Source organism: Plasmopara halstedii (assembly GCF_900000015.1).
Source record: "Plasmopara halstedii genome assembly, contig: Scaffold_1343, whole genome shotgun sequence".
Classification (NCBI taxonomy): domain Eukaryota; phylum Oomycota; class Peronosporomycetes; order Peronosporales; family Peronosporaceae; genus Plasmopara; species Plasmopara halstedii.
The window spans coordinates 705,343-733,182 of record NW_020188258.1 but is presented as its reverse complement, the minus strand read 5'-3'; the positions used below and the strand labels follow the sequence as shown (position 1 = coordinate 733,182).

At 44.5% G+C, this 27,840-nt stretch overlaps 6 protein-coding genes across 6 annotated transcripts; 2 read left to right on the top strand and 4 right to left on the bottom strand.

The window, feature by feature from the left end:
• Nucleotides 1–8,234: 8,234 nt before the first annotated feature.
• On the top strand, nucleotides 8,235–10,513 carry PHALS_01170 (endoribonuclease dicer homolog 1-like; the record flags this gene model as incomplete). The annotated part of the gene is made up of 3 exons (XM_024730984.1): nucleotides 8,235–10,138; nucleotides 10,211–10,346; nucleotides 10,415–10,513. The coding sequence occupies 3 exons, from the start codon at nucleotides 8,235–8,237 to the stop codon at nucleotides 10,511–10,513; spliced, it is 2,139 nt and encodes a 712-aa protein (XP_024581207.1).
• Nucleotides 10,514–10,551: 38 nt separating this feature from the next.
• Nucleotides 10,552–11,430, bottom strand: PHALS_01169 (radial spoke protein; the record flags this gene model as incomplete). Its single annotated transcript, XM_024730983.1, has 2 exons — nucleotides 10,552–11,137; nucleotides 11,210–11,430. The coding sequence occupies 2 exons, from the start codon at nucleotides 11,428–11,430 to the stop codon at nucleotides 10,552–10,554; spliced, it is 807 nt and encodes a 268-aa protein (XP_024581206.1).
• Nucleotides 11,431–11,528: 98 nt separating this feature from the next.
• On the top strand, nucleotides 11,529–14,700 carry PHALS_01168 (Guanylate-binding protein; the record flags this gene model as incomplete). Its single annotated transcript, XM_024730982.1, has 5 exons — nucleotides 11,529–11,651; nucleotides 11,727–11,773; nucleotides 11,848–14,389; nucleotides 14,448–14,600; nucleotides 14,662–14,700. The coding sequence occupies 5 exons, from the start codon at nucleotides 11,529–11,531 to the stop codon at nucleotides 14,698–14,700; spliced, it is 2,904 nt and encodes a 967-aa protein (XP_024581205.1).
• Nucleotides 14,701–14,753: 53 nt separating this feature from the next.
• Nucleotides 14,754–16,730, bottom strand: PHALS_01167 (triacylglycerol lipase; the record flags this gene model as incomplete). Its single annotated transcript, XM_024730981.1, has 3 exons — nucleotides 14,754–14,757; nucleotides 14,823–15,993; nucleotides 16,055–16,730. The coding sequence occupies 3 exons, from the start codon at nucleotides 16,728–16,730 to the stop codon at nucleotides 14,754–14,756; spliced, it is 1,851 nt and encodes a 616-aa protein (XP_024581204.1).
• Nucleotides 16,731–16,869: 139 nt separating this feature from the next.
• PHALS_01166 (acyl-dehydrogenase family member mitochondrial) lies at nucleotides 16,870–18,776 on the bottom strand (the record flags this gene model as incomplete). Its single annotated transcript, XM_024730979.1, has 2 exons — nucleotides 16,870–17,388; nucleotides 17,457–18,776. 2 exons carry the CDS (start codon nucleotides 18,774–18,776, stop codon nucleotides 16,870–16,872), a joined length of 1,839 nt encoding a protein of 612 aa, XP_024581203.1.
• Nucleotides 18,777–27,195: 8,419 nt separating this feature from the next.
• On the bottom strand, nucleotides 27,196–27,469 carry PHALS_01165 (uncharacterized protein; the record flags this gene model as incomplete). The annotated part of the gene is made up of 2 exons (XM_024730978.1): nucleotides 27,196–27,302; nucleotides 27,412–27,469. 2 exons carry the CDS (start codon nucleotides 27,467–27,469, stop codon nucleotides 27,196–27,198), a joined length of 165 nt encoding a protein of 54 aa, XP_024581202.1.
• Between the last annotated feature and the right edge of the window lie 371 nt (nucleotides 27,470–27,840).

Genomic DNA, 27,840 nt, shown 5'->3' with positions numbered 1-27,840 from the left:
TTTCTTGATAGTCATGAGTTTATAACTCACCACAAGTCTTTCAGGAAAAAGGCGCGTGGAATATAATTTTTGATTTTCAGTCAACCATTGTGGCGCTTTACCACACTATACCTTAACAACATTTCACGCTGGCAGATACCTCTACCTTTACTTGAGTCCATAAATAAATATCGACAAATTTACCGATGGGGGTTGTCCCAAGAGGCCCTGATGTAGTATCCGAATTTGGCATTTTCAGCTCTTAAACGTACTATCTACTATTAATTTGTCCCGCCGCACTCTATCAAGACTTTCAACGGCATCACAAGACCCGAGACGTCGTAATTAACAACCAGTAACCCTGGGATGTCATCCCCACCTTTATCAAAGGATTGCGGATTAAAACGCTCAGCCCACCGAATTTGACTTCCAAGAGGTACCAAAAATTTCAGTTATTCTAGAAGACCACTTTGCGCCTACTAAGACTCAGCGCTTTCTAGCTAGGTACTCGTCGTCTGCTGCATGATAGCAACCCTTCGTATCCCTCGGCCGAGAGCAATTTGATGCAAACGTTTGGTACTACTGCAGATAAAACTCTGTAGGTATTACGGAGATGTTTGACAACTTAGATCTTTCTATCTTCTCCGCCATCCTGCCTGAGGTTCATCGTCGCTGGCTAGCTCGTAAATTATGATTCTCCAGCCACCCATCCCGCTTTGCATCAATTTCAACGCCCACAACATTTCCAAAAGAGGTATGGTGAACGCAGAAAACTTAGGCGTAAGTCACACTTGTTCGGATGCCTCCGGAAGAATAATGACTGTTACCGCCTCTGGTCTTAAATCAGTTGACATTTCTGTGTTGAAAGCTCTTAACTCTTGGACACAGTCCGCCAGAGTCTTTCAAATTTGACGTGTATGCGAAACCTTTGAGCACCTGGATAAGTGGTGCGAACACCGGAAACATCTGTCGAATCAATTCCTCCTACATTGGAGGTGCCACCTCTTCCAAGGTATTTCACGTTAGTGCCCGATCTCGCGCGCGGCCTCTTAGCTTTGATCGAGCAAACTAGACGCACTATAGCTTCATTTCAAGCAAGACCGAATATATGGCCATCAAAAGATTTCTCGGCTCAAAGTTGATTCCATCTTAACTCAATATCGACAAAAGCTAATTAAGCTTATCTATCTCTCATAGGAGAAGACCCTCGAGCGTTTCAGGACCCATCTTCGCAGAGGGTATCAGTCTTTCGCAACTCGATCTTGAAATTGACTGCACCCGCTACCAATTGCACCGGGGTTACCATGCACCTTGCACAGACGAAGCTTTGTCGTTGAAAGTCGGAGGACATCTATCGTGACTAAATGTCTCGTTAGTTCTTCCATCGCATGAAAGCGTATATAAATAATTTATACAACTTACACTAATGAATCCTTTTATATCTCTTTATCCAAACTGTAACGAAACAGGTATTTCTATCTTACAATGCTAACCCTTACATTTTTGATTCATTTTGTATTTAGTACGATAAGGTGCAATCGAACGAAGCACACGTTACAATTTGTGTTATTGTGATATTTATACGTGCCGAGCGATCAAGTTTATGATTTTGATAGTACTTGAAAAAAGTTGAATCTGTAGGCTCGTCAGAAAATGGCAATATTATATAAGATAGTAAAAGGGACGTAATTGAAATTTATCTGGGTAGCATCAATTATAGATATATGCACTCTTAAGATCTCAGAGCAAATTGAGCACCTTGTTGTGATAAAGGTTTCATCCGCTCCTGGTAGGATGCACGTACCCAACATGGGCTTTTTTTGTAGAGGCGAACTCATTGAATTAAATTTTCCTGTGCAAAGGGCGTGCAACCTCGTTCGTGACGTGCGATTGGCAGCCCTCGTGTATCACGAGCTCTCCTTTCGATATCCATTGATACTGATAATCCGTTACGTATGTATATTCACAGTCACGCCAAAATGCAAATTTATTTTAGATAAATCCGATCTCTATGAAATTTAGATCAAGCTTGTTGCGATTGTGGATATATCTATTCGCACCGAAATGAAAGGCCACGAAACTTCGAAACGAGACCGCAGATAAAGATGCGAAAATCGTGTATATTTGGCATTGGCCCAAACACCTTTATGTGCATATGTTCTGTTGAAATAGCAAAGTGAATAACAGCGTTCTTTCACTCCTGGTAATAGCGCACGAACCCAGCCTTTTTGAACGCGGATTCCAACACTCAAAGCTGTGTCTGTGCAACGTACACGTCAAGTTCCTCGCACTCGATTGCATTTGTCGTCAATCCCACGACCGAGTCGTAGAAGGACTGTATCCTATGCGAGAATGAGTTATGAATTTCTTAGATACCTGTTTTCGAGGTAAATAACCCAGCTTGATATAGTTTTGTCGACCTCAGGTAAAGATGGAAATGGGAACTGGTGGGCAAAGCGCCGAAAGCAGTAACAGCTCGCCCGGAGGGACTCACTAGCTCTACGATTACGCTGAAGGGCGCCGATAGAGAGCTGATGGCTCTCAGCGTGTGGTCGCTGATCTGAGCGTTCGGGCGTTGATGGCCGGGACGGCGAAAATCTTACACTCGGACTGAGAAAAGGCGATGGCCGTGGATTCGAACTTGCTTCACACGGAGCCATAGCGTTTCGATCTTCAAGGTAAGAGGTCGCGTGCGAAAATGGGCTGTTACGTGCAAAATGCGCTCCCGACTTAGGACGACTTGAAGCGACAATTATTGCGGGTGCTTGCAACAACTAAATGGCGTATCGAATTTGCTCGAAGTTCTTGAATGCACGTTTGGGCTGCTGGATGCACATCCAAAGTTTAGAGTATTTTTTGTCGGAATGGCGTCAAGTTTTCTTCCGAGAGTGGTAGCGAATACCACCCATGAAGGACAAGGTGCGGATCGCACCGAAAGCTCCCATACCCACTCCCCCTCGTTGAGGAAGCAGTGAGTGTTGCTTCTACAGCAAAGTACAATTTCCTTGCCGCGAAAAGCGGATGAAATGCTAAAAATGTAAGATAGACAAGCGCACTAGGGACAATTAGTCATAAGCGAGAAGTATCTAAGCTGCCAAGCAGATCCGCACTTATCGCAGATGTTTCAGCTGCGGAAGCATAAAACATATGAGCCTTTTGTGCTCCCTTTTCTCCAGGCCTAGAGATAGGAAGAGCCGAGCTCCCTTATAAAAGAGTCCACAATCCTCGCGGGGAAACATCAGGTCCAAGTAGACCAATAGCGTAATGGCTTAGAAGTGATCTCGACTGTACTTCATGGAGGTTGTGGTCACCGGTAACCAGCCCAAAAAGGAATAAAACTTTTTTTATGGGTGGGCTTACAGCCCATGTTTGCGGTTATCGATATCACATTCCCTGGGTTTTTGAAGCCTTGAAAAGCCATGCTAGATTCAGAGGCGCCGTACAGTTACAGTAGATTCCCGACTGCTTTAAACGGAGAACAGTACGCGGAAATCTAAGATACCAAGCACATATACATAATTCATGTTTCTTGCAACAAGGATACTAGTAGCAGATCGCCCTTCATGCAGAACTTTAAATTAAAGTCTGAATACTTTGACATGTGTAGAGCGGTATATATTCCTAAATCTATGTTTGAGATACGAGTCAATGTAGGCTTGCGCGAGGCGAAACACAGCGAGCCATGAATCGACTTAGACTAGAAAGCTTCTAGCAAAAAATTGATTTTTTTGTGAAAATTAGAAAGTGATGTACCCCCCGAAAAGTGCCTTTGGCGCGCCTGAAAGCTGAGGTAGCTTTCAGTCAGACGTGGCGATGCTTAAATTGATTGCAATGTTATTACAAGGTACCTCAAGGAGTGCTTGAAAATTAGAAGCCGCCGTAAGTTGAGGTCGTTTGTTCATCGCGGTCTCGATTTTGCAGCTTTGTTGAGAAAGGAAGGGTCGACTGTTAGTTGTGGCCCTCAAAGTGTATGTCTGGCGGGGCGGTAAAGCCCATTTGTGAGCTGTTGTCTCCTGTGATAGGGTCGTGTATAGTGAAAGCAACTGGATATCGCAATCTTCTATGCCATAAGCCGGAAAAGTTGAAGGGCGACTTTACGTCGTGAGTGGAATGGCTAAGCTTTTTAAATACGTAGGGTGGATCATCATCGTCACGATGTGACAGTATTGCCAAGTCTGCCCTATGCTTGACGGGTCCATCGAGCAGAGCTGTAAAGCACCGGGGGGTAACTGGCAAAAGAAGGAGTTAGGTGGCCAACGTAGTCTTTTTGGTTGCAAGTTATCTCTCTTCACCTTCGACAAAAGGTTTTAGACTCACTCAGGGTATGAGCAAGGAAGTGCAAGACGCTAAGGTCACCAGCACAATATGGCTGTTTCGGAGGAGATACAGAGATTGCCATTCGTAATGACTTTACCTATCATAGAGGACAATAGCTGAGCATTTAGTGCAAGGAGAGGGACAGCTATCCCCAAGCTCCTTTCCATTCTTTGTTTATGGAATGTTACGACGTGGTGACCAGATAGATCCACCCCGTGTGTCATGCCGGTTAGAATGTGTGTCATAAAAACGATCTAGTTTCCGAGACCAGTTTCGTATTATACGACAATGACCCTTGGATGGAAAACGGATGAAAGTAACTGAATTTTTGCCTCTGCAAAGCAAAAAACGGGTTGTATTAAAAGTAAGCCTCACTAAGCACTAGCTTTTGGTTTCAGAAAGGCTATGAAAAAGGTAAATTTGTGCATGCTTCTAATTAGCTTAATGTAGCCACGATTCCGGTGTAAAATATATTCTAGTAATGGAATGCAACAGAACAGCGTAATTCTATCAATACACTCGACTTAGTTGATAATTAGTATCGACTGCTGATGAAAGACAGCGATATCCCTCAAACTATGATGAGTACTCCGAGCTGGATTCTTTTAAAGGGCTAATTATGCCACAAGGGCTGTCTGATAAAACAGCGGTTTTGAAAGCGTAGTGATGCAGCTGTTCGGTCCACATCGTGTGTATGCACAAATATATCTCGACGATATTTTCGTTTATAGTCGTGCAGAGCGTAGTCGGTTTATGTGGACAATTGTATCAAACACTTGCGAGCGGTCCTCGAGATCATTTGCTGAGATAGTCTATTTGTTGATATAAATAAGTGAGTCTCTAGCGCTGAGGAAATTCCGTCTGGAATGCATCATTTGGAAGCAGAACCTGCGAGCTTATCTATTGTAAATGAAAGTCAGTGTAGATTGACCAATGTCTCTGTCCCAAAAGGACTTAAGAAAGCCAATAACAAGCTACTTGCACAAATCTATTGTAAAATATGCTGATTTGACACAAGATTATCATAAATCTCCTAGAACACGTGTCAAAGGGTTCTGTGATGCGACGAATGAGTGTGGTCTGTAAAGCTGTGGGAGAAAGTCTCATGCATACCCTGATTCTGGTAATTCGCAAACAATTTCACGTCGTCTGTGACACATCACGTTTTGTGATAGGCTACGCATTGCATCGAGTTTATGCTAATGAGCATGAATGCATGATTAACTTTGAGTATTGCGAGCCGGTAGCTACAGAGAAAACAACTAGTTCCATAACAAGAAGTTGCTTGCAATGCGATATGCTTTACTTCGGTGTAGGGTGCGCCTTTGTTGGTTCGATGCCGTTCTTGACCGATCGAGATCATGCGTCGTAGCACAGCGACGTCGTCATCTCACTCTTGCAGAGAATGTTAAGATGATTACCCTATACCTTTGATATAACGCATAAACCGGGTCGACTTGGTGAGGTTGCGGATTTGCTTTTAGTCGCCCAGGCTAAAATAACATTGGAGACGTCGCCAACGAAACGCACAGCGTTCTAATCGGATGTAACAAGTGTTGCGCAAGTAAAGGCTTCGAAAAGCAAAATTGGATGCTGTATAGCCGAAGCGCATGTTTGCACGCCCGTACCGCTATGTCTCATTTTAATGCGTGCAGTATTTCTGCTTGACCTCCGTGACACTTGGCGTGAAGTGGTGCCCTGGAGGAGGACCTAATTTACATGATACAGCTCGAGACACAGGGCGATCTTTCAGCTGACCGCATCGGACGAGAAACGACACATTGCTTGGTGAGCAATGTGCTTTGGTGATCCAATATGTAAAAGTGGGTAAGGACATATGTGAGCACGTATGATGTATCACCTCACCCGCACCAGTCAGTCTGCCGGATTCGGCAGAGAACAGGTGATAAATAGTTACGGTCCTCATTTACAGTTTTTAAAACAATACCGGTAACGTGGTCTGTCTGGGGGGATAGTTGACTTGCTACTGTGATCGATAATGTGACCAGTGAGGATACCTCGAAAAAGAGATCTGCCAGTATTGCTTACTGGTAGTCATTGTCTCGGATAGAGTTTTGCTTTTTCAGCGAAGTTTTGGCAAACATTGTTTAAGGTTCTCAGCTATACCAGCCGCTAACGAAAAGCAAACATTTGGTCAGGCGAACGCGAGAGTCGTGCTGTGGTATATAATACACGAAGTACTCGCGCGGAGATCGCGTTGCGGGGGTAAGCTGCTCTCACTGATTGTGTTTGCCTTTTAAAAGCAGTACATGCATTTAAAAATGTTACGTTACTCACACAAATAGTTTAATCAAGCCCTGGGTAGCTTCGACATAGCGGGGAGTGACTACGGATTTTTGATGATGTTGGCGCAGGTACATTTTGTAGCTAAGTCAGCGATTATTACAACGACATTAAAGATCATGCACTCGGAGCGCAGCAATTTAGGTGAGAGCAAAGACAAATAAAAGCAGCATGGTAATGCAAGAAGAAGGTGGAATATACAGGAATAAGTTATAGGGGTAAAAGCTTTTGTAAACGCAATCTGTCACCTATGTACGCAGTGTCTGCGCTATAAAACGACCGCGCTTTGCCGGATATTCACGGTCGTAGCATAAATATATTAAATAATGCTTTGTATATTATGTACTGAATCCGAAACCTCCCAGTGCTCTGGATCCATACCATCACGAGACAGCTGACATGAAATGATTTGTTGCCGTTAAAGCAGCAAGTCTGTTCATTTCCTGTAGCTGGGCTTTCCTCTGCTCTAGAGCAGCGACATGGCTCTAAACCACTAAGGTTGCCTCAAGCCAGGCAGTGCAATGACCAAGCTCAGCATCTGGTATCTCAACATCGGACGCACGCTGTATTTTTCTGAGAGTTGACGTGCCACCACAACTGAGCGATCACGAAAGCTAGCCGTGGGATAGTCGACCTCCGCTGACACTGCTTGATGAGCCGAGGACGGTCCACCATCTCAAAAATGGTTTGAGTGATTGGTGGTTTGCCAAGGCTGTCAACAATATCTGATGAAGTAAAAAGCTTTTTTGGCCTAATAACTCGACGAGGTTTATGTATTCACGCTGGCAAGATTATCATGGTCTTGTGACCGGTGCACAATCAGCCATTATTTACCTACAGGAAACACAGGGTCGCTCGTCATAGCACGCTTCTCACTAGTGGGAGGCGACCGACCTTGTGACGATGAGGACCGTTTGTCGGTAGCAGCTATAGCAACCTCACGGAGACGAGAGGGACCGGGAACAGCAGGGTCTTGAGGTGATGGATTGTCACCTCGATGTCAGCGTCATGCCATGAGCCTTGTAAAGCATAGCATGCGACGATAATCTAGTCGGATGTCTTCGTCGTGAAAGCTGGATTGTATTCCCTCAAAATGGCTGAGGTGGTGGGTTTCCTAACTCAGTGCGCAAACTGAGTCTGATACTCAGCGGGACTAACTCTAGCATCTGATACCGAGATATATTCTTCACGGGGGGTACGGGTCTCCCTACTCCAAACGCGGACGGTAAATCTAGAGAGTATTTCTCGTGATGAACAAACGACTCCTTTGCGTCAATGGACACAGGGTTGAGCTTAATTCCAGAGACACACCGCACCTGAGCATAAAATACGCGACAACATAGTTATAAGCAGCTTGGTTTATGACAACTTTGGAGTATAGCCAGTATTTTGGCTTTCTTAGCTTGCAAGCGATCGTGGTACAGTTATAAACCAAGCTTCGTGCTTACTACCTCATCAAGGTATCGTTTCTCATCATATCATCAAGGTAAAATGATTTCTATGATCAATAACGTGAGACTTGTATGCAGCTTTTGGGAGTGTAGAAATAATTAAAAAGTATTATAAATTCCTTGTTGGAAAAAATCAAAAAGTTGCAATTTATGTCGCTCATATTTTTTATATCACATTAAGTTATGGAACGTGTGGAGCTCCGTGCGTTTCAGCGCGAAGTTCTGGAGCTTGCGCGCGAGAAGAATGTAGTGATGGTAGGAGAAACAGGTATTGGAAAGACATTCTTAGCTATTGCATTGCTATCAGAGCAGGATTATTCGGGTGATCGACGCGCGTTCTTTATGGCTCCGACGCGCCAGTTGGTAGTGCAGATCACGGCCAAGATTCGCCAAACTAGCACCTTGCGTGTAAATTCGTATTGTGGACGAACAGCTGATTTGTGGGACGCTACACAATGGGAACGAGAATTGCAACTCACTCGTGTGTTTGTGTGCACACCTGAGATCGTACGCAACGTTTTACTTAAGGGGTACGTGTCACTCAGTCGCATGAATCTACTGGTATTTGATGAATGCCATCACGTGACAAAGCGCCATCCATATGCGCAAGTAATCAAAATGTTTAATCAAGAGACATTATCATCAATGCCTCGTATCTTTGGGACCACTGCTTGTCCAACGCGTCATTGTGCCGAAAAGCTTCACGCTGAGATGAAGAAAGTGGAGTTAGACAAGAGTCAAATTGCCGAATTTGCAGCAGCTGCACCAATGATTTATGAAACGTTTCCAGTGCAACAATCGTGGGTGGAAGGGGAAAAGACTGATGGAAGTAATACAGCTTGGATTTATGAGAGTATTGAAAAGGAGCTCGCTGAAGTGAAAGCTGTGGCGGTGTTAAAAAAACTCATAAGAAAAGGAAAAAGTGACGCGGCCGCGGACCCCAAGAAGCTTGAAAAAGCAACGAAAAAATTTACGCAAAACTGCATCACTATTTACAAGAATTTGGGTCCATGGTGTTATTATCGTTTTGTCGAGATTGAAATTCATCGTTTGGCCATTGCAGCTTCTTTACTAATTACTATTCCAGGGAGTATGTTTGGGTTAGATCGAGATGCAGTCAAAACCATGTTACTATTGGCTGGTAAGAGAAGCACGTGCGACTTTGCATGTAGCGCTAAAGTTCAAAAAGTGGAAGAGATTTTGCGCACACAATTGTTTGGAGAGGAAGATGGAGTGGACGAAGTTGCTGGAGCTGAGCTAGATGACTCCGACGGTTTGGACAGCGACGATGAACCCAATAATTTGCTAGTCTCTGGTGAGAAAAATTCTACTTCTATTGAAGAGAATGAGACACAAGTGCCACGAACGAAGCGCAGCTGTTTGAATTTACAAGGAGTTGTTTTCGTGGATACTCGAACAGAATGTCGTGTATTATCGGACTTTTTCAACGATAAATTTTCAACGGAAAAAGAGACAGAAGAGTGCGAAGTGGAGCCATCGGCAGAATTGAATGGGGCAAATTCAGAAGAGATGAAAGACGAACTTTTTGCTAGCATTTTGGGGAGAGCTTCAAGAAATGATACAGCATCATTTCAAATGCCTAAAATGGAAACGATTCTGAAAAAGTTTGAGTCTGGCTCGATCCGTGTTTTGATTTCCACGGCTGTATCGGCAGAAGGAATTGACTTTCCTCAATGTGGTTTAATTGTTGTTATGGATCGTGTTGAAACTGCTCGTAAATTGATGCAGCTTAAGGGACGTGCACGCCACGAGGATGGCGTCGTGTACTACCTGGCGGAAGAAGGAGACTTGGCTCACGAAGTGTATTTTAAACAATTACTTCGTGAGGTAGAAGTCATTAACCAGCTGGAGTTTTCGAAAGAGAAAGTCGAGACTCTTTACCAGCAGCCACGCTCCATTGCAGCCGAAATGATGGGAGCTGGTGTGCATCGAATTGAAATTGAATCTACGGGTGCTGTCCTGGATCTCGACAGCAGTATCGCCTGCATCAATCAATTTTGTCAGTCCCTACCTACCCGACTATTTACAGTCAATGTAAAGCAGCTATATTCCGTTACGGAAGCTCGGTACGGTGGAAAGAGCATGTTTACTGCTGAATTAAATTTACCAATGGAGCTTGAATTGGAAACGTTTCGCAGCAATCCAATGCCTTCAAAAGCGAGTGCCCGAGCATCTGCAGCATTTAGCGCTTGCCAGAAGCTGTTAGAGCAGCATTTGATTGACGACTCACTGAACTCAATATATCGCACAAGCAAGGTGAAATCGTCGTCAAATGTGCGCGATCTCACATATTTTCTAAATCGATTGCACACGTGAGCCGCTTGATTTTGCGTTGTTAATAGGATCAAGATGGTCTGCTCACACGAGAGACGGCAAGCAATTCTGCATTAATTCCTGTACATGAATTGTCAATGCATTTGAAGAAGCATCAAGACTTATAGTTACTGTGAACAGCATTCATTTCTCTATATCTTCTCTTTCAAAGCATAAATGCAATATCCAAATTCTTTCGTCCATCGCCAAAATAGACACTGCCGTAATGTGTAGTCAAGGGACGATGAAATGTAAACGAACCAGGGTATACATAGTTAAGCAAAGTCATATAGACCCCTGTGTTGTCCTTGCAAAGGGTCCAAGCGCCGTCTAGATCTTGGAAAAGTGGATCGAGGAAGTCCCTTGCACGCACCAAACCCTCTGTGTCCTCGATGATCTGCGCTCGTTCCGGAAGATCTGGATATCGAAAGTGAAAGAAATTGTGAAGGTATAATGATTGGTCCCACGTAAGTCCATGAAATGAAGGATTGGCGATGACTTGACGCATTGGGGAGACAATGTAGGCCCCCAAAGGCACAATTGACGTAGCGTGATCAATTTCATTTACAATGTATGCGAGTCGGTCTAGTTCACAAAATGGTGTTTCGCCTTCTTCTTCGTCTCGAACATCTTCATCGTCGTCGAGTAGTAACGTCGGATCTCCTTTTAATCGTGAAGTAAGCATCGATGCCTTAGTGCTTTTGTTCTTGTTCAAGTGAGGAAATTGCTGCAATTCCGGCGATGAGTTCGTGCTGTACACATCAAGAATAGGCAATTTAGAATGAGCAAATGACTTCATAGACAGTGTAGAATGAATTGCTTACCAAAAGTAGAACTTTTTTGTAAGATAACTTTTACCAGGCATCACAGCAACAGAAATGAGATAATCTTGTGCCTCACCGGAGATACGACCCCAAAAACGTATTGACTGAAATATTTCTGTCGCGTTGCGCTTCAGCATTCCTATCTCAAGAATTGATCGCTCCTGTGGTGTCAGTGTCTGCCCAATGCAGCGACTCACGACGTCTAATTGCTCCAATTCCATGTCAGATCTTCTATCGGAGCTCTTTGCGTCGGTTAATGATCTAGTGTAACGCACATGAAGGTACCACTTTAACTCATTTTTAAACTCAGTAAACTACCATGACACCCGTGTGCTTCATCAAGGATGGCAACGACGGGCTTCATATCACCGATGCAGGTTTGAGGTGCGTTTCTCCTCAATTGCAGTGTAATTGCTATCAATTACGCTTGCATTTGCCACTTGTGCGTTTCTAAAACGCTCTGTACGCAGTTTGCCATTGATATTGACGCTTCTTCATCGATTACAGCCTTCTGCAGAGCCTTAACGAGCCTGTGGCTATTGTTTGCTTAGCAGGACAGTATCGGTGAGCTGTATTCATAACATGAAGGTGTTTACATTGGATTATGTCACTGATACAGTCGTATTTTTTGCTACCAGGACGGGCAAGAGCTTCTTTCTTAATCAACTTGCGTCCCGACCTGATGACTTACCGTGGATGAGTACTTCTGTGAAATCACTCGTTGCATCTGCAATAATCAATAAAAAGAGTGACAATGCTACAGTTAGTGGCTTCCGAGTGGGGTCCACGACCGAGTCGTGCACCAGGGGAATTTGGCTTTGGGCACCGCAGCCCCCGATTCGCAACCCAATTGGACATTTAGTATTGTTTCTTGACACAGAAGGAATGGCATCGACAGACAATGACGAAAGCTATGATACCAAGATATTTTCGTTAGGATTGCTCCTTAGCTCGTTGTTTGTTTATAATACAATTGGTGTGATCGACGAGGGGGCCATGGACCGCCTGTACCTCGTGTCTGAGCTAACGAAGCACGTTTGTATTAGTGCACACTCTAGTGCTGAATCGACCTCGAGTAAACGGCTGGATGTAAATTTTGAAGAAATAATGTTGACGAGTGACAAGTCAGAGATATCGCAAGAACTGGCGCCGCACTTCCCGCCGTTCGTGTGGTTATTGCGAGACTTTTTGCTTGATATGCAGATTGACGGCAACGACTTGACTGCGAATGAGTACCTAGAGAAGGCTCTGGATGCACGTGAAGTTAGTTTGACGGCTTCAGAGAGCACAAAAACACGTCAGATCGAGCGAAATCGCACCCGAGCGTCAATTCGTACCTTATTTCGTCATCGTGAATGTCTTACGTTAGTCCGTCCTGTGACGAATGAACGTGAGCTTCGAAATGCCGCAGAACTATCAGATTCCGAACTGCGACCAGAATTCGTGAAACAAATGTCGGTTGTTCGCCATCGTTTGCTCTCATCGGTGGCTGCAAAGAAGCTACTAGGCAAGACACTAAATGGTCCGCAAGTTGCTCATCTTGCACAGTGCTACGTTAAATCAATTAATAATGGTGCTGTTCCGGACATCAAAGCTGCATCAGAGTACGTATCTGATGCTACCTGCCAGGCTGCACTGGCCGCAGCCATCGATCTGTATGATCAGCTGATGCTAGCCGCTTCTTGCACGAAACCTGCGGAAAAGGTCTATGAAAAGGCTGATTTAGAAGATTCTGATGAAGTGGAGGGAGATACAGATGATGGTGGAAGTGACGAAGCAGTGGGTGGGCCGAAAATTTTGTCTCAAATGGAGTTTGAAGCGATCCACAAGGACGCGCAAGAGCAAGCATTTGCATTGTTTAAAGTACGCTCAGTCGAAGGCGCATCGCGAGCATCTTATTTTCATAAGCTGAAGCAGCACATCCATGTACAACGTACGACTTTAATCGCTCAACTGCAAAAACGTTCTAGCAAGCATTGCATCAAGGTCTTGACTAAACTTCGTGCCAAATTTCTCACTCGGCCTCTTGCAGCTGGTGCATGGGATACTGCTGCAACAAAAGAAGAAGCTTTTCAGGCCACCTTGCAAGTTTTGGAAGAGGTTTACGAGCAAAAAGCTCGTGGACCTGCAAAAAAAAAAGTATTTTACCAGTTTTTGCGTTGTGACTTGGTAGCGTTCTTTGAAACGCTTTATCAACGGATGGAAGCTAGTCACGAAAAGAAAAAAACGGAGTGGGATCTTATTCAAAAGCAGCTTGAACAGCAACATGCGAGCGAAAACAGGGAGTGGAAACAAGATTTAGAAGAAAAAGGTATTGAGATACAACAGCTTTTTGGAGCGAAAGCACACTTAGAAGACAAGGTAAATTTCTTAGATAATCGAATCTTAGAGGCTCAGCACGCGTCTGAGGAGCAACTCTTGACTATCGCCGCCTTAAAGAATGAACGCAAGAGTTTAAAAAGAGAGAATGAGCGGCTTCAGACAGAGGCGACGGATTTATCAAAGGATCTAGAAAAGACACAACTTCGATTACAGCACAAGACTGATACCCTGACTAAAGTTGAAGCTGAGGCACAAGACATGAAAAAAGAGATGACGGAATCAGTTGAAAGGCTTTATAAAACTCACCAACGTGAGAAAGAAGACTGGATGCGTCGTGCTGCTGATCAAGTTGCAGAGAAGACAATGCTGCAAAAAGAATTAAAAATTGCAGTGTTGAATGCTCAAAAGCGTACACGTGATATAGAGCTGCTAGAAATAGAGCAAAGACAGCTGAGGCAATCATTGAACGTGGAGGTAAACGCACGGGCTCGCCTAGAGAAAGATTACACCTTGCTTTGTGATAAAAATAACAAAAAGGAACAAAAAATTAAGCTGGCAAAGAGCGTCGGAGAGCGCGAGCGAGCTCGACTCGAAACTCGCCTTCAACGCATCCAGGCACATTTAGGACAGCTAGCTGGTGATCGCGAGATCGAAGAAGTGCTGCGCGACTGTGTGTCGCATGTGGTACGACAAGCTGATAAAGAGAAGATCAAGATACTACAAGAAGAACGACGAATGCTACAGAAGCAACTCGGCGATCTTCATGAGAAGATATCAACCTTACCTGACTTTTATATACGGCAGATCTTTTGCGCCCCGGAACCTGTGACAAGTTTCTTCGAGGCTTTGACTTCAGTCGTTAGCAACCCTAGTCAATGATAAAAAACAGCGGAAGTCTACTAATGAAATGAGTTAGAGATCAAAATTGGAAAGATCGTTCAATCTGGCACCTTCATCTATCGAGATGACGGCACCTGCTATGTTCATGGACCTGTTTCGCCGCATCGGGTTGGCAACGAGTGGTGTATCGACCATAATTCCATTCTCACAACTGCGTCTCCCTTCGCTGGTTGGTAGTAAATTAATATTTCGTGGCGCAGGAGATTGATCGAGGTTTGATAAATTTATAGAGCTTGGAGACGTGTAGAACGACGGCACGCGACCGATAGCCTTCCGTCCATTCCGTCGTTCATCCTCAAGAGCTTGCTCACCGCGCAAGTACCTAACTGCCCGTTCCAAAGCAAATTCAACGCGACACATGGTTCGAATCCGCGCAATGACTGGCCAACACGCCCGTTGGCCTGCCAGCAAAATTTCCGGATACGTGTCGGGTGTAGGATTAGCAAGCACTGTTCTTAATAACGTCGTGGCACAAATTTTATCTGTGGGACAGATTGTAATATCTCCTTCGTATTTTTGAGTGATCAAAGGGACGAGTCCAATATCAAGAAATTTAAGCACAGACGTGTTCAAGCCGAACTCGGCGATGTTTTTGATGTAAGCTTTCATCTGTTTCTTAAAGAAGTTCATAAGACCACTAGTTTGCCCATTTCCAAATGCCGTGTGCCCAGATACAATCTTGTAATGAATGTTGACTTGGCTTACGATAAAGTGATTAACGTTAAATAGTTCCGATAAGCGTTCCATGGGCAAGTCGCATTCGATGCTTCCGTCGCTCCATTTAAGGCCCTCACGATAGTATGGAACAATATTTCCATTCGCGTCTTTTGCCAGCAACTCGACAGGACGAAAAATGTTTGGAATTGCACATGATGCCAGAGAAGCCGACCATATAATCACATTTGGGGCCGTGAGGTAATTGAGTAATTGAGGATAGTCGTCAGCACTCAGTGGTGTGACTGTGACGTTTACAATTCGACCAGTTCTGTCGTAAGCCTCTCGAAAAGTGTAGTCACCCATGACACTACGCAAGCAGTCACGTAGAGTCTTTGTATCAAAGACATAGCGTTTCTTCAAGAACCGATTGAGTAAAATAAAAGCATTTCGTAAGACCTCAAAGCTTCCCTGTGATAGCATTTTTTGCCCAGAGGACAAGAACGATGGCATGTATTCAATTTGGTCTTGCTCCGTGATATTATGTCCTAGAAAGCAAAAGTCAATATTGTCTCCATTCAAAAACTCTAGCACCTCGTCATCAGTACGAACTGCTATGCTTCCTGCAATAATTGATCCAGCTGACGAACCAGCAATGACATTTGGAAGTAAATTATTTTCCACTAGTGCTTTAATTACCCCGGTATGATAAAATCCATGCGCTCCACCACCAGACAACATCAAAGCAGATCGACCATAAGCATGACGAGTTTCGCTAAAGAACGCCAACTTATTATCAATCGATAGCTCGTCACTATTCTCTTCGTTTGTCCCGCTCGAGCGTAGCACAACATCCATCGACTGGACAATCGTGTCGAGATAGTCTTCAATGACGTGTTTTGTTCCCACTGAAAAGCATAAGAAATGTATCAATATAGCAATTCCGTTAGTGATAACTGAAGTGATTACCATTGCTAATTGAGTAAAGTTTTGGGTTTCCTAATCCCCAGTGCTTCCTCAGCAGTCCAGCTCGTAGTGAGAACATAAGTCCAATGACATCGTTTTCCAGCTTCAATCTCTTGTACATTTCTGTCTTGTTCATCATTCGCTCGTACAGAAAGAGTCCCGACGCCGGATTTTCCCGCCACTTGTCCATTCCCTCTAGTTTGTCCAATTCTCCAGCAATTGTCTGTCTCTCTTGAAAAGTTTTGACGTTTTCCAGCTGTTGTCGCAATCGTAGTGTACGTCGGCCCTTGACTGTAAGTCGTAAAAATGTATTGCCTAATGCCCGACGAAAGATAGACTGGAGCTCGTAGATGATGTGGAGCATGAAGGTCGCACACAAGTAGCGAGCAAAGACGTCGGGGACCAGCAGTACTCGCAACGATTTAAGCCACAATTCTACAAGATTCATAGCTAAACGGTGAACGAAAGCAAGTTTCTCGCCAGATGTAAGGTACACGCGATGTTTGAGTTGTCGTACAATGCGCCGCACAAGTCTCTCGTGCTGCTCCAGTCCCGTGGCAAAGATCCAGAAGCGCACCCACAGGTATAACAGCGAATGTGCGCCATACCGCAGCCGCATTAGCGCGCTTTGGTGCCGCGTGACCTTCACAGAGCGATCCGTAACAAGCGCGGAGACCATGGGGTTTGAAGTAAAAGTGCGCAGGTAGACCAGCACTCTTTTGCAATGGCAAGAACCATGTGGATAGCAAACTTCAACCTGAAATTGACAATGTAATATATATAGGTATTATTGTCGCGCGCTAATTTTATTGGCTAACTCAGCAGTTAATGCCTGTTGCGTGACTGGGAATGTATTTTTCGGCTTTAAGCACTTCATGAGCGATTTCGCGCAGCTGCTCATCGTGTTTACCTGCTGTCTTGATCTCATTTAAAAGGGACTGAATCTTGCGGGACATCAGGTCGCAATACAGTGTTGTAAGCTTTTTCTCATGCTTGGCCGATTCGATGCCTGCATTAAGCGACGCGGTAGAGCGAGAGATGGTAGCCGTCATGGCAAAAAGTGCAATAGCTGAATCAGCGATCCGCTCGAGCTGCATCTGCTCGTTCACAATCTGCTTGCCATGTTTGCGCAGCAAGAACTCAACAGCATCACCAAATGCAGTTGTGCGCTTCAGCAGTAGATCCGCTGATGCGTTAAGACTCGAGTGCACATCCTTCAGTGGAGAGGGTGAGAATTTACGCTGTAGACGATCCGCAATTTCCTTGGCTGCACCCGATGGATCCGACAGCGGATTCTGCAGCACTTTGCCAACAGCTGACAAACGTTCACCAGCAGTCTGAGCACAAACAGTAAAATAGAATATTATGAGGTGCAGCGATACAGCACACAAAATGTCAAACTCACCTTGATTCCGCTCAGAGCAATCAGCATACGAAGGATTTCGTTTGTCCCTTCAAAGATCGACAAAATACGACAATCACGCATCAGACGCTCAAATGGCCATTCTTTCATGAATCCAGTGCCACCCATGACCTGAATACATTCATTTATGCCCGTAAATGCAACTTCTGATCCATACACTTTGCACATGGCCGCCTCAATTTCGCACGATGGATCACCTCGGTCAATCATACCCGTGGTCATAAATGCCATTGACTCGATAGCGTACGCTTCTAACGCCATCACCCCAAACTTTTTCTGGATAAGTCCAAAGCTCGCCAATGGTGCACCGAACTGCTTGCGTGAATTAGCATGCTCTGCAGCAACCCCAAGTACACGGCGCAGAGATGCGCCAGCACAGGCACCAAGACCGAAGCGACCATTATTCAAAATATTCATAGCCACCTTAAAACCTTCGCCAACCCCTGAAGCACCCCCAGTCTTCATGTCTGGACCACCGCCAAGTACGTTCTCGATAGGAACTTTGCAATTGTCGAAAAAGACTTGACATGTATTCGAGCCACGGATTCCGAGCTTATCTTCTGGGGGGCCACTAGTCACACCTCCGAAAGCTCGCTCGACTATAAATGCCGTAACTTTATCTTTTCCATCAACTTCCGTCTGTGCGAAAACCGTCATAACGTCGGCCCATCCGCCATTACTGATCCAAATCTTTCCTCCATTTAGGATAAAATAGCTGCCATCATCCGACAATGTGGCGCGAGTCTTGATCGATCCGGCATCGGAGCCACTGGAAGGCTCTGTCAGTGCAAAGGCCGCGATGTGCTCACCCGTTGCCAATTTGGGCAGATACTTGGCCTTTTGCGCTTCGTTACCATTAAGCAATATGCCCTTTAAACCAATAGACTGGTGTGCCATGACTGTAACAGCCAGACTCCCGTCAGTGATCTCCTCGCATACACGCGCATAGCCTGTGTTTGACAGGCCGAGCCCTTCGAACTCTTCGGGGATTTGCAGACCAAATAGCCCAAGCTCCTTCATGTCATTTAATACCTCTGATGGAATTTCTTTCGTCTCGTCGATGGAACGTGAATCCACAGTATTAAAAAACTTACTGACAGGGTCCACAAGCATCTGAAGCGTCTCCATCTCACTCTCCGAAAGTTTCGGGTATGGGAAAGCTCGCTTTGTGTTGGTAATGCCAAGAAAGAGTCCACGAGTGTAAGACACATGAGCAGCTGCCTCAGCTGCAGTTTGCAGCGAACGAGGACCATGCTTCAACACAGTGCGGTGGCATGAGCGAAGAAGTAAAGATCGCATCATCTTGCTGACGAAAAGATGTCTTGCTTATTTGACGAAATTTATTGTCATATTTCGTCGATCGTACAACAAAAGCTCACACATATTGATATTATGACATACAATGACTTTCTTATCTACACCAGTGGCTTAATTTCAGCTATTAAGTTTAGCTAGACCTGTTTAGCATTATGCATCTGTCCGGTAGACACAAGGTTCTTGCTCTGCATTGCACACAAAAAATGATTTGAGCGGTCACGCGTTAAGGATTTGAAAGCACTTTCAAAATATTTCAAATTTGACATGAAAATATCTGAACCTAATTGCGCTACGTCAAATATTCAAGCTCACAAAATAACTATTGACCCGTATCCACCATGTGAATATATGTTTTGTGCACAATTCAGTTAAATGTGACCAGCTGTCTCGTGCTTGGTCGTATTTTACTTCTTTTGCGAGCATTTCAAATGCTTTCCGGCAGCTTTGCAATTTGACCTTTGGGAAGCAGCAACTCGAGTTCAAACGGAACATGTCGTGTCAATGCGAACACATTCTCCTGCGTAATACATGATGATGCTATTATCTCGCTACAACTATGGTACCGCTGAGCATAGGTATTTGGTAACGAGATTGCCGCACGCATTCACAAGGAACTCCGACAATAAGAGCCGCATTGATAGAGCGTACAAAAAGTAGGATCGTGTGCTCATGCCTGCTTCAAGAAGTACAGCTAGCATTACCACAAGCACTGTCGTCTCGCGAACTCCTATCCAAATGATTCTGTCGTGATTTCAGTTTCGAACCAGGGCAAACTCCCACAATATCTCAGGTAAAGGTACTTGGCCGAATACTGCAAAAAGCCCTAGTGTACACGCCAGTCCACCAAATCCTGCATAGTTAATAGTGATGACTCAGCAGTACCGTCACTTCATGACAAGGATGATCATCTTTCTCGTCTTCAGGGTCAGTCCAAAAGCTATCACAGCGTCGGACTCGCTCCAAAAACGCTTCTGTTGTCTGATAGTCAAGGTTTCATTACTCACCACAGCTCTTCCGAGAGAAAAACGCGTGAATTATGATTTTTGACTTCCAGTTGACCATTGCGGCGTTCTAGACACGCAAAAACATTTCACGTTGCCAAATACCTCCTCTACCTTTGCCCTTTTGAGCCATTTGAAACTTTTGACAATTTTATCGATCGATTTGTCGCAAGACGCCCTGATATAGTATCCGTATTTGGCGTTTTCAGCTCTCCAGCGTGCTACTTACTTTTGAATAGTCGCGCCGTTCAAGACTTTATGAGGCATCACAAAACCCGAGACGTTGTAATCAGCAACCAACAACCCTGGGATTTGAGTCCCACCTAAACAAAATGCTTATTTAAGGGTCCAGTCCCTTCAAATTCGACTCCCACGACGTACGATAAACCCCAGTATATTTTAGAAGACCACTTTGCGCCTATAAGATCAAGCGCTTTCTTGCTAGGTATTCGTCGTCCGCTGTTGCCTGATTGTCCAACCCTTCGTATCCCTCAGCCGAGAGTGAAGGGGGCACACAAGGTGCAAACGTTTGATGCTACCGCAGATAAAGTTCCGCGAATATTGCGAAGATGCTTGACAACTTAGAGCTTTCTATATTCTTCGCCATTATGCTTGAGGTTCATCGCCTCTGGCGTGCTCTTAGAGCGTGAATCTACTGACCCTCCATCTTGATGCGCATCAATAAAACGCCAGCTATATTTCAAGGTATCGTGGACGCAGAAGATCTTGGTGCAAGTTGCACTCGTTCGGGCACACCTCGGTAGAATGGTTATCGTTACCGCTTTCGGTCGAAAATCAGACACCATTGCTGTGTTTATAGCTCTTGAACACAGCCCGCCGATTGCTGTCAACTTTAACGTGTATACAAAACCTTTGAGAGCACTAGATATGCCTGGTTAAGTGGTGCAAACACCGGCAACATCTGTCAGATCGAGTCCGTCCACTTTGTAGGTGCCACTTCTTCCAAGTTTTCACGTAAGTATCCAATCTTGATCGAGGCCTTTTAGCTTTGATTTAGCAAATAAGACGCACTGTAGCTCCATTTCGAGCAAGGTCGAATATATGGATAACAAAATTTCATTTGTTTAAAGGGCAAGATCTACCCGTTTTCGCCCTTAAATACCTAAACGATAAGCATCAGCGGGGCTCACCATAAGAGCCGTCCATTCCTCCACAAGGGCCTGCTACAGGCGTATTCTTTGAGCGAGTGATGGTCCCCAGGCGAGGGATTAACGCTATCGGCTTCCTGATGTTCACTTTTCAGATCTCATCATGACTCAATAGCTAGTCAAGCTTGTCTCTTTCTCATAGACGCAATTACTTGAGCGCTTCATGTCCCATCCTCTCAGAGGGTATCTGCCCTTCCACAACTCGGTATTGGGGTTGACTACATGTGCTATCAAGTGCAACGGGGTTACCATGCATCTTGCACAGAGGAATCTTTGACTCTGTAAGTCGGAGGACCTCTACCGTAACTAAATGTCTCGTTAGCTTTCCTCTTGCAAGAAAGCGTATATGAATGAGCTATGCCACTTATACTAATCAAAATGTTTTCTATATCTTCAATAACACTGTAACGAAACAAGTACTTTGATTTTGTGGTGCTAGCCCTTACCCACCTGATCCTTCTGTATTTAGTGCAATAAGGTACAATTGTGCGAAGCACACGTTACAATTTGGTGTCGTTGTGATATTCATAAGTACCTAGTAATCGGGATAAACTTTTTTGATAGTTTATTGAAAAAAGGAGTTCGTGGTTCACGTAATCTCGTCAGAAATTAGGAAGAGCTATATTAAATGAGATAGTAAAAGGAATTAATTTAGTTTTTTGTCTGGGATGCATCGATATTAGATATATGGACGCTTAGGATAGCAGAGCAAATTGAGCACCTTGTTGCGATAGAGGCTCTTGATCCACTCCTGGTAAGAGTGCGCGGACCCAACCTCCGCGTCTTTGTAAAAGCGGACTTATTTATTTGAAGTTCTTTATGTGCAGAGTGCGCGCAATCCGTCGCAAAAATCGATTTCAGTTCGTGACGTGAGGGTGGCAGCCCACGTGAATCCGGCATTCAGAGTATCATCATCCTCCTCAATGTTGATATTCCTTGCCTTATGGATATTCACAGTTACGCCAAAATGCAGATTTTGGTCCAAATAAGCGTGTATGTTTTAGTGAAACAGCATAGTGACTAATAGTGTTATTCCAATCCTGGTAGAAGCGTACGAAACCAGTTTTTTTACATTTGCTAAAGCGGACACCAAATAGTAAAGCTGCATCTGTGCAAAGTATCCGATAATTACCTCGGTAGCTCATGTCGTTAGTCCCATGACCAAGTCGTGGAAGGACTGTATTCTTTGCGAGGATGGGTTATGAAATTTTTGACCACCTTTCCTCCGGACAAATAGACCAGCTTGATATTTTTTGTCAATTTCGGGTAAGGAAGGGATCAGGGAACTGGCAGTTAAAGCGCCGAAAACAGGAATTGCATGTCTGTGGGTGCTCACCAGCGCTGATAAAGCCCCAAAGGGCGCCGATGGAGGAACAGATGGCTCCCATCGTGAGGTCGATGATATGAGCGTTCTGGCGTTTGATGATCGGGGCGCAGAGATTTTATCCTCGGGCTGAGGGAAGTTGAGATTGCCATATATTCGGACTTGCTTTGTTCGGAGTTATAGCAAGTCGATCTCCATGCTAAGAGGTCGCGCGCAGAATTGGACACTTACGTGCAATATCTCGGTGAATGAGGCGCTCCCATCTTAGGACGACTTGAAGCGACAAATGTTGCGGATGTTTGCAATACCTAACTAGCGTATCGGGTGAAGTCCTTGAGTGCACATTAAGGTTGTTATGAACTGATGGACGTACATCCAAATTTTGGAGCTTTAATCGCCGGAATGGCGTCAGTTTCATTCCGAAAGTGGTAGCGGTCACCCTCCGACCGAGTGCCGACCACAACGATACTTTCAATATCTTCCCTCTCTTTTTGAGGAAGCAGCGACGTCGCTTTAAGTGCAAAGTATAGCTTTTGTTCCGAGAAGAGCGAATGGAGTGCTGAAAATATAAGCTTGATAAGCCCATTTACACCGGAATCATGGCTGTATTTAACTTATTATTAGCATGCACAACTTTGCCATTGCCGTTAGCCTTTCTGACACCAAAAGCTAGTGCTTAGTGAAGATTTACTTTGAAGCAAGCCCGTTTCTTGCTTTGCAAAGGAAAAGCTTCAATTACGTTCATCCGTTCTCCTGCTAAGGATCATTGTCCTGTGATACGAAATTAATCTCGAAAACTCAATCAATTTTATGACGCAATCCGAAACTCGGTGTGACACGCGGATGGCTCTCTGGTCGCCTCGTTGTAATATTTCTTCAACAAGTATTAGAAATGAACTTGAGATTAGCTGTCTTACACCTTGCACTATGTGCTATGCAATTGTCCCCGATGACAAATTTATTTATTACACACTGCAATCCCTGTTTCTTCTCCAAACCACACCGTGTTGGAGACCTCAGCGTCTTGCACTTCCTTGCTCATATCCCAGAGTGAGTATGTTTTTGGCTTTATTAAAAGCTTATATCGGAGGTGAGGAGGGATAGCTTACAACCACAAATACTTCTACTACTTTGTTCACTCCATTCACAAGTGAACACTTCTTTCGCCAGTCACTCTGCGGTGTTTTACGGCTCTGCTCGGTGGGCCCACCAAACAATAGTTCTACCTCAGCATTAGTGTCACATCGCCTGGCATAACAGCGAATTCGATCGCCTGGTGATGCAGCGGTTCAGTCCATGCACAAACATATCTCGACAATATATTCATTTATAGACGTACAAAGCATGATTAGTTTTTGTGGATAGTTGTAATAAACACTTGCGAGCGGTGCTCGAGATCATTTGTCGAAATCATCTATTCGTCGGTGTAGACAAGTGAGTCTTTAGCGCCGAGAAAATCCCGTCTGAAAAGTAAAACCTGCAAGCATATCTCGCGTAAGAACAGACCAGTGTCGACTGACCGATTTCTTTATCCAAAGGACTTAGATAGAAATTGACAAGCTACCTGCACAAATGTAGAATATGCTAATTTGATCCGTATTCTCATAGATCTCCTGATACAGGTATCAGATGGTGTTGTGGTGCGACGAATGAGGTGGTCAATAAAGTTGTAGAAACAAAGCCACATGCGTCCCCTAATTTGGGCACTTCGCAAACAATTGCACGTTGTCTGTGATGCGTCATCCTTTGCAATAGCATACACGTTGCCTAGGTTTACGCTAATGAGAATGAGCGCATGACCACCTTCGAGACTTGCTAGCTGGCGGCTGCAGAGAAAACTATCAGTTCCGTGATAAGAAACTACTTACGTTGAAAACATGCTTTAGGCTGTGCCTACTTGGCTCGAAGCCGTTTGTAATCGATAGGCACATTAATTTCTAGTGAAGATATCCAACAAAACAGCATGGTTGGCTGTATTTTGATCAATTTTCTCGACCTAGTTGACAATTTGTATCGACTGCTACTGAAAAACAGCGATACCCTTCGAACTATGATGGGTACTCTGAGCAGGATTCTTTGAATGGTTGATTTTGGTACGCGAACTAATTGGTCTTAGTCATGCTGGGAAAGCAGACAGAACTATCTGAGTCGCCAAGCAGATCTATGATTATCGCGCATTTTTCAGCCGCGGTAGCATAAAACATTTGAGCCTTTTGCGCTACCTTTGCTCTCGGTCTAACAATATGAAGTGCCGGGCTCCCTTGCAATAAAGTCCACAACTCTCGCGGGAAAATGTCAGGCCCAAATAGATCAAAGAAAGCTCAATGGCTTAGAATTGGTCTAGACGGTACTTCATGAAGGCTGTGATCAACGATACTTAGCCTATCGAAGAAAGGATCTTAGAGAAGGGGGGGGTTATAGCCCACACTAGTAGCAGATTGCATTTATGCTGAGAATTCAAGTAAAGTTTGAGTTTTTGACATGTGTGGAAAGATATTTGGCCCTGAGTTCATGCTTGATATGTCAATCCAGGCATGCGCGATGCAAACACCACGAACCATGAATTGATTTAGATTAACAAAAGCTAGGTGCCAAGAAATTGTTTTGTGGAGATTTGCAAAGAAATATACTTACCTTTATCGAAAAAAGTGACTATAGCGTGGGCTCAATGCTATGGTATCTTTCGGTCAGACATGGGCGATGCTTGAACGTCATTGCTAGATACCACGAGGAGTACTCGAAAATCCGAAGCCGCAGTAAGCCGAGGCCGTTTGTTCATCGCGGTCTCTATTATGTAGCACTGTTGAGAAAGGATGGGTCAACTGTAAGTTGTGATCTCCAAAGTGTATGTCTGGCGGGACGGTTAAACACGATTGTGAGCTGTTACCTCTAATGCTAAGACCGCAAGTAGTGGAAGCAACTGGATGTCACAATCTTTCATGCCATAGCCGGAGAAGTTGAAGGATCACTATACGTCGTGAGTAGAATGGCTAAGCCATTTAGATACAAAGGATAGTTTATCCTCGTCACACGACATCGTCTTACATCAACAGCGGTTAGGGAATCTCGTCTCCTCCGTGAGGGATGATCTTAGATACAAAATTCTGGTAATAGTGCCGAAACGTATTGCAATCATACCTCGCACTTGGGGAGGAAAAAGCATCGTCTCACCCGCTTGCAGTTGTTTGGAGCCAGCTTCAGTTAAGCAAACATTTGACTTACACGTCCATTATTGCTTGAGTTTGCGAAGTACAAAGACTGACCGGAACATCGAGGTGGAAAACATATCACCGTCACTTCATGCTGCAGATAGACCTGTTTGTCTTCATAAGACAGCTATTACAGCTACTGAACAAGTATCGAGCTCACAACAAGGTCGCCTCCAGTCGCAAGTAAAAACCCGTTGTGATGATAGCCCCTGCTTCTTCTCCAGGAAAGATAAAGTCCGAGAGTATAAATCTTCGTATGCGGCAATAAAACTAGGGCGATCTTGCCAATCTGAAACCTCAATCTCCCATTTGGCTATTTTTCAAACATAGTATCCATCTATCCACTCCAAGGTCCAACTCGCTGATTATAAGTTGGACATCTTCGTGAGTTCTGCACGGTGGGGATCTCAGTACGATCTACAGTACAGGGAAGGCACGGAGATTTAAACGCGTACAGAGGTTCGGCCGGCTGTCACCAGGGCTGCGATCAATAACATCGAAGTTCGCTTGCCACCTCACCTTTTTTGGGTGTCGGTCGCGGGAGTAGGCACAGAAAGTGACGTGAACTTCGCGCGTAGTGGGCGTTTATCAGGCGTTCACGTTCGCACAATGTCTTGATTGAAGAGCTGCAATCTATGTGTGGTCCACATCATCGTGAGAAGGGTTATGCACTGTACTATTATTAACATACACTGCACTCTTCTTTGCAATAGTGCTTTACAATGTTGCACGATTTTTACGAAATATACGTTGGAATTGTGAGTACGAGGAGGTATTCGAAGTATTGACATTAAAATTACATAGAGAAGGCTCGTTTCACGTGAAGCAAAAATAGAAAGTTTGATGTTTATATACTAATACATTTAGTGTCATTTTTTAATGAATGAAGTTTAGTATGTTTCACTCATGAAAAATCAGAGCAACTCTGGCACGCTAGAAACCGTCGGTTCTGCAACTCAACCTCTGTGTCATGTCGGTTCGGAGTACAGCTTAGCATAGCTCTAAAACACGGTCTGTTCGCACGAAGCTGTCACTGGCATCCAAGAATGAACCAGCTTTCTAGCATGCTCTTGGTCGTGAAGTGCATTTAAATAAGCGGTCCGTGTGCAACACCTGAGGCCGAAGTATTGAGAGAAGATAGAGAATTTCAAGTTGCTGATCAACATTCTAACATCCATGAACTTCAGCCACGGGGGTGAGAAAAATAGAAAGCTCTAAGCTGTCAAACATCTCCGCACGTTAGCACAAAACGTCTACACCCTGTGTGCCTCCTTCGCTCTCAGCTAAGGGATATGAAGGGTTTCTTTATCAAGCAACAGCGGACGACGATCACCTAGCTAAAAAGCGCTGAGTCTTAGTAGGCGCAAAGTGGTCTATTGAAGAAAAAACAAAGAAATGTTCTACCTCGAGGAAGTCGAATGCTGTGGGACTGGATAGCGGCGCGACTATTCAACAGTGAATAGTATGGTGGAGAAAGGAAAATGCATGTTACGGATACGGTTTCAGGGCGTCTTGCGACAAAGCCATCGGTAAACCTGTCGATTCTTTTTAAAACCCTAGATATTGGTAATGGTTTTTGACGGCGTGAAACGTTGTTGCAATTTAGCGTGGCTAGAACGCCATAACGGTCGACTGAAAGCCAAAAATTATATTGAACACGCTTTTCTTCTGGGCCGTCTGCGGTGAGTAATGAAACTATGACTATCGACGCTGCGATAGCGTTTGTGTAGAGCCTGAAGAAGAGGTAGTTAATTCATCGTTGCCACGAAGTGACAGAGCTGCTGAGTCATCACTTCCGTGTGGCGGGTCTTTCGTGCGATGTTGTAAATCTCCGTAGAAAGCGGCAAGAAAAATCATTCACTTGTGGAGAATAGAGCAACCAAGGCAGTCTAAGGTTTGCAGTTTGATCTCGCTCACTACCTCCGGCTAAAGAGCGTTCTGAAATGGAGTGACTATTCCCGAGGGTCATGTTCATGAGTTTACAAGACGGTGAGGTCATTAAAATAGTACGGCTGATTCCAGAGTAGAGGCCCTGTTTGTCATTTGTCATAGTAAAATCTATCATTTAGGATAATTGCAAAGCACTGAGCGCGATGAAAGAGTGGGACAGCTTTTGTCAGAATTCCTATGAATCCTTCTTCTTTAAACTGTAGGAAAAATCACGACGAGGCGACGAGTGATTCACCATGCGTCTTGTCCCCAGATAAGGAGTTCGTCATGAATTTTGGGTTTTTGCAGAGTCAGATATTGCGACACTCCTACCAAGGAAGCAGTGTGGCATCATTTATGCTTACGTACGTGCAACGCACATTCAGGTCCAGCAAAAGACAAGAAATCTTCAGGCCT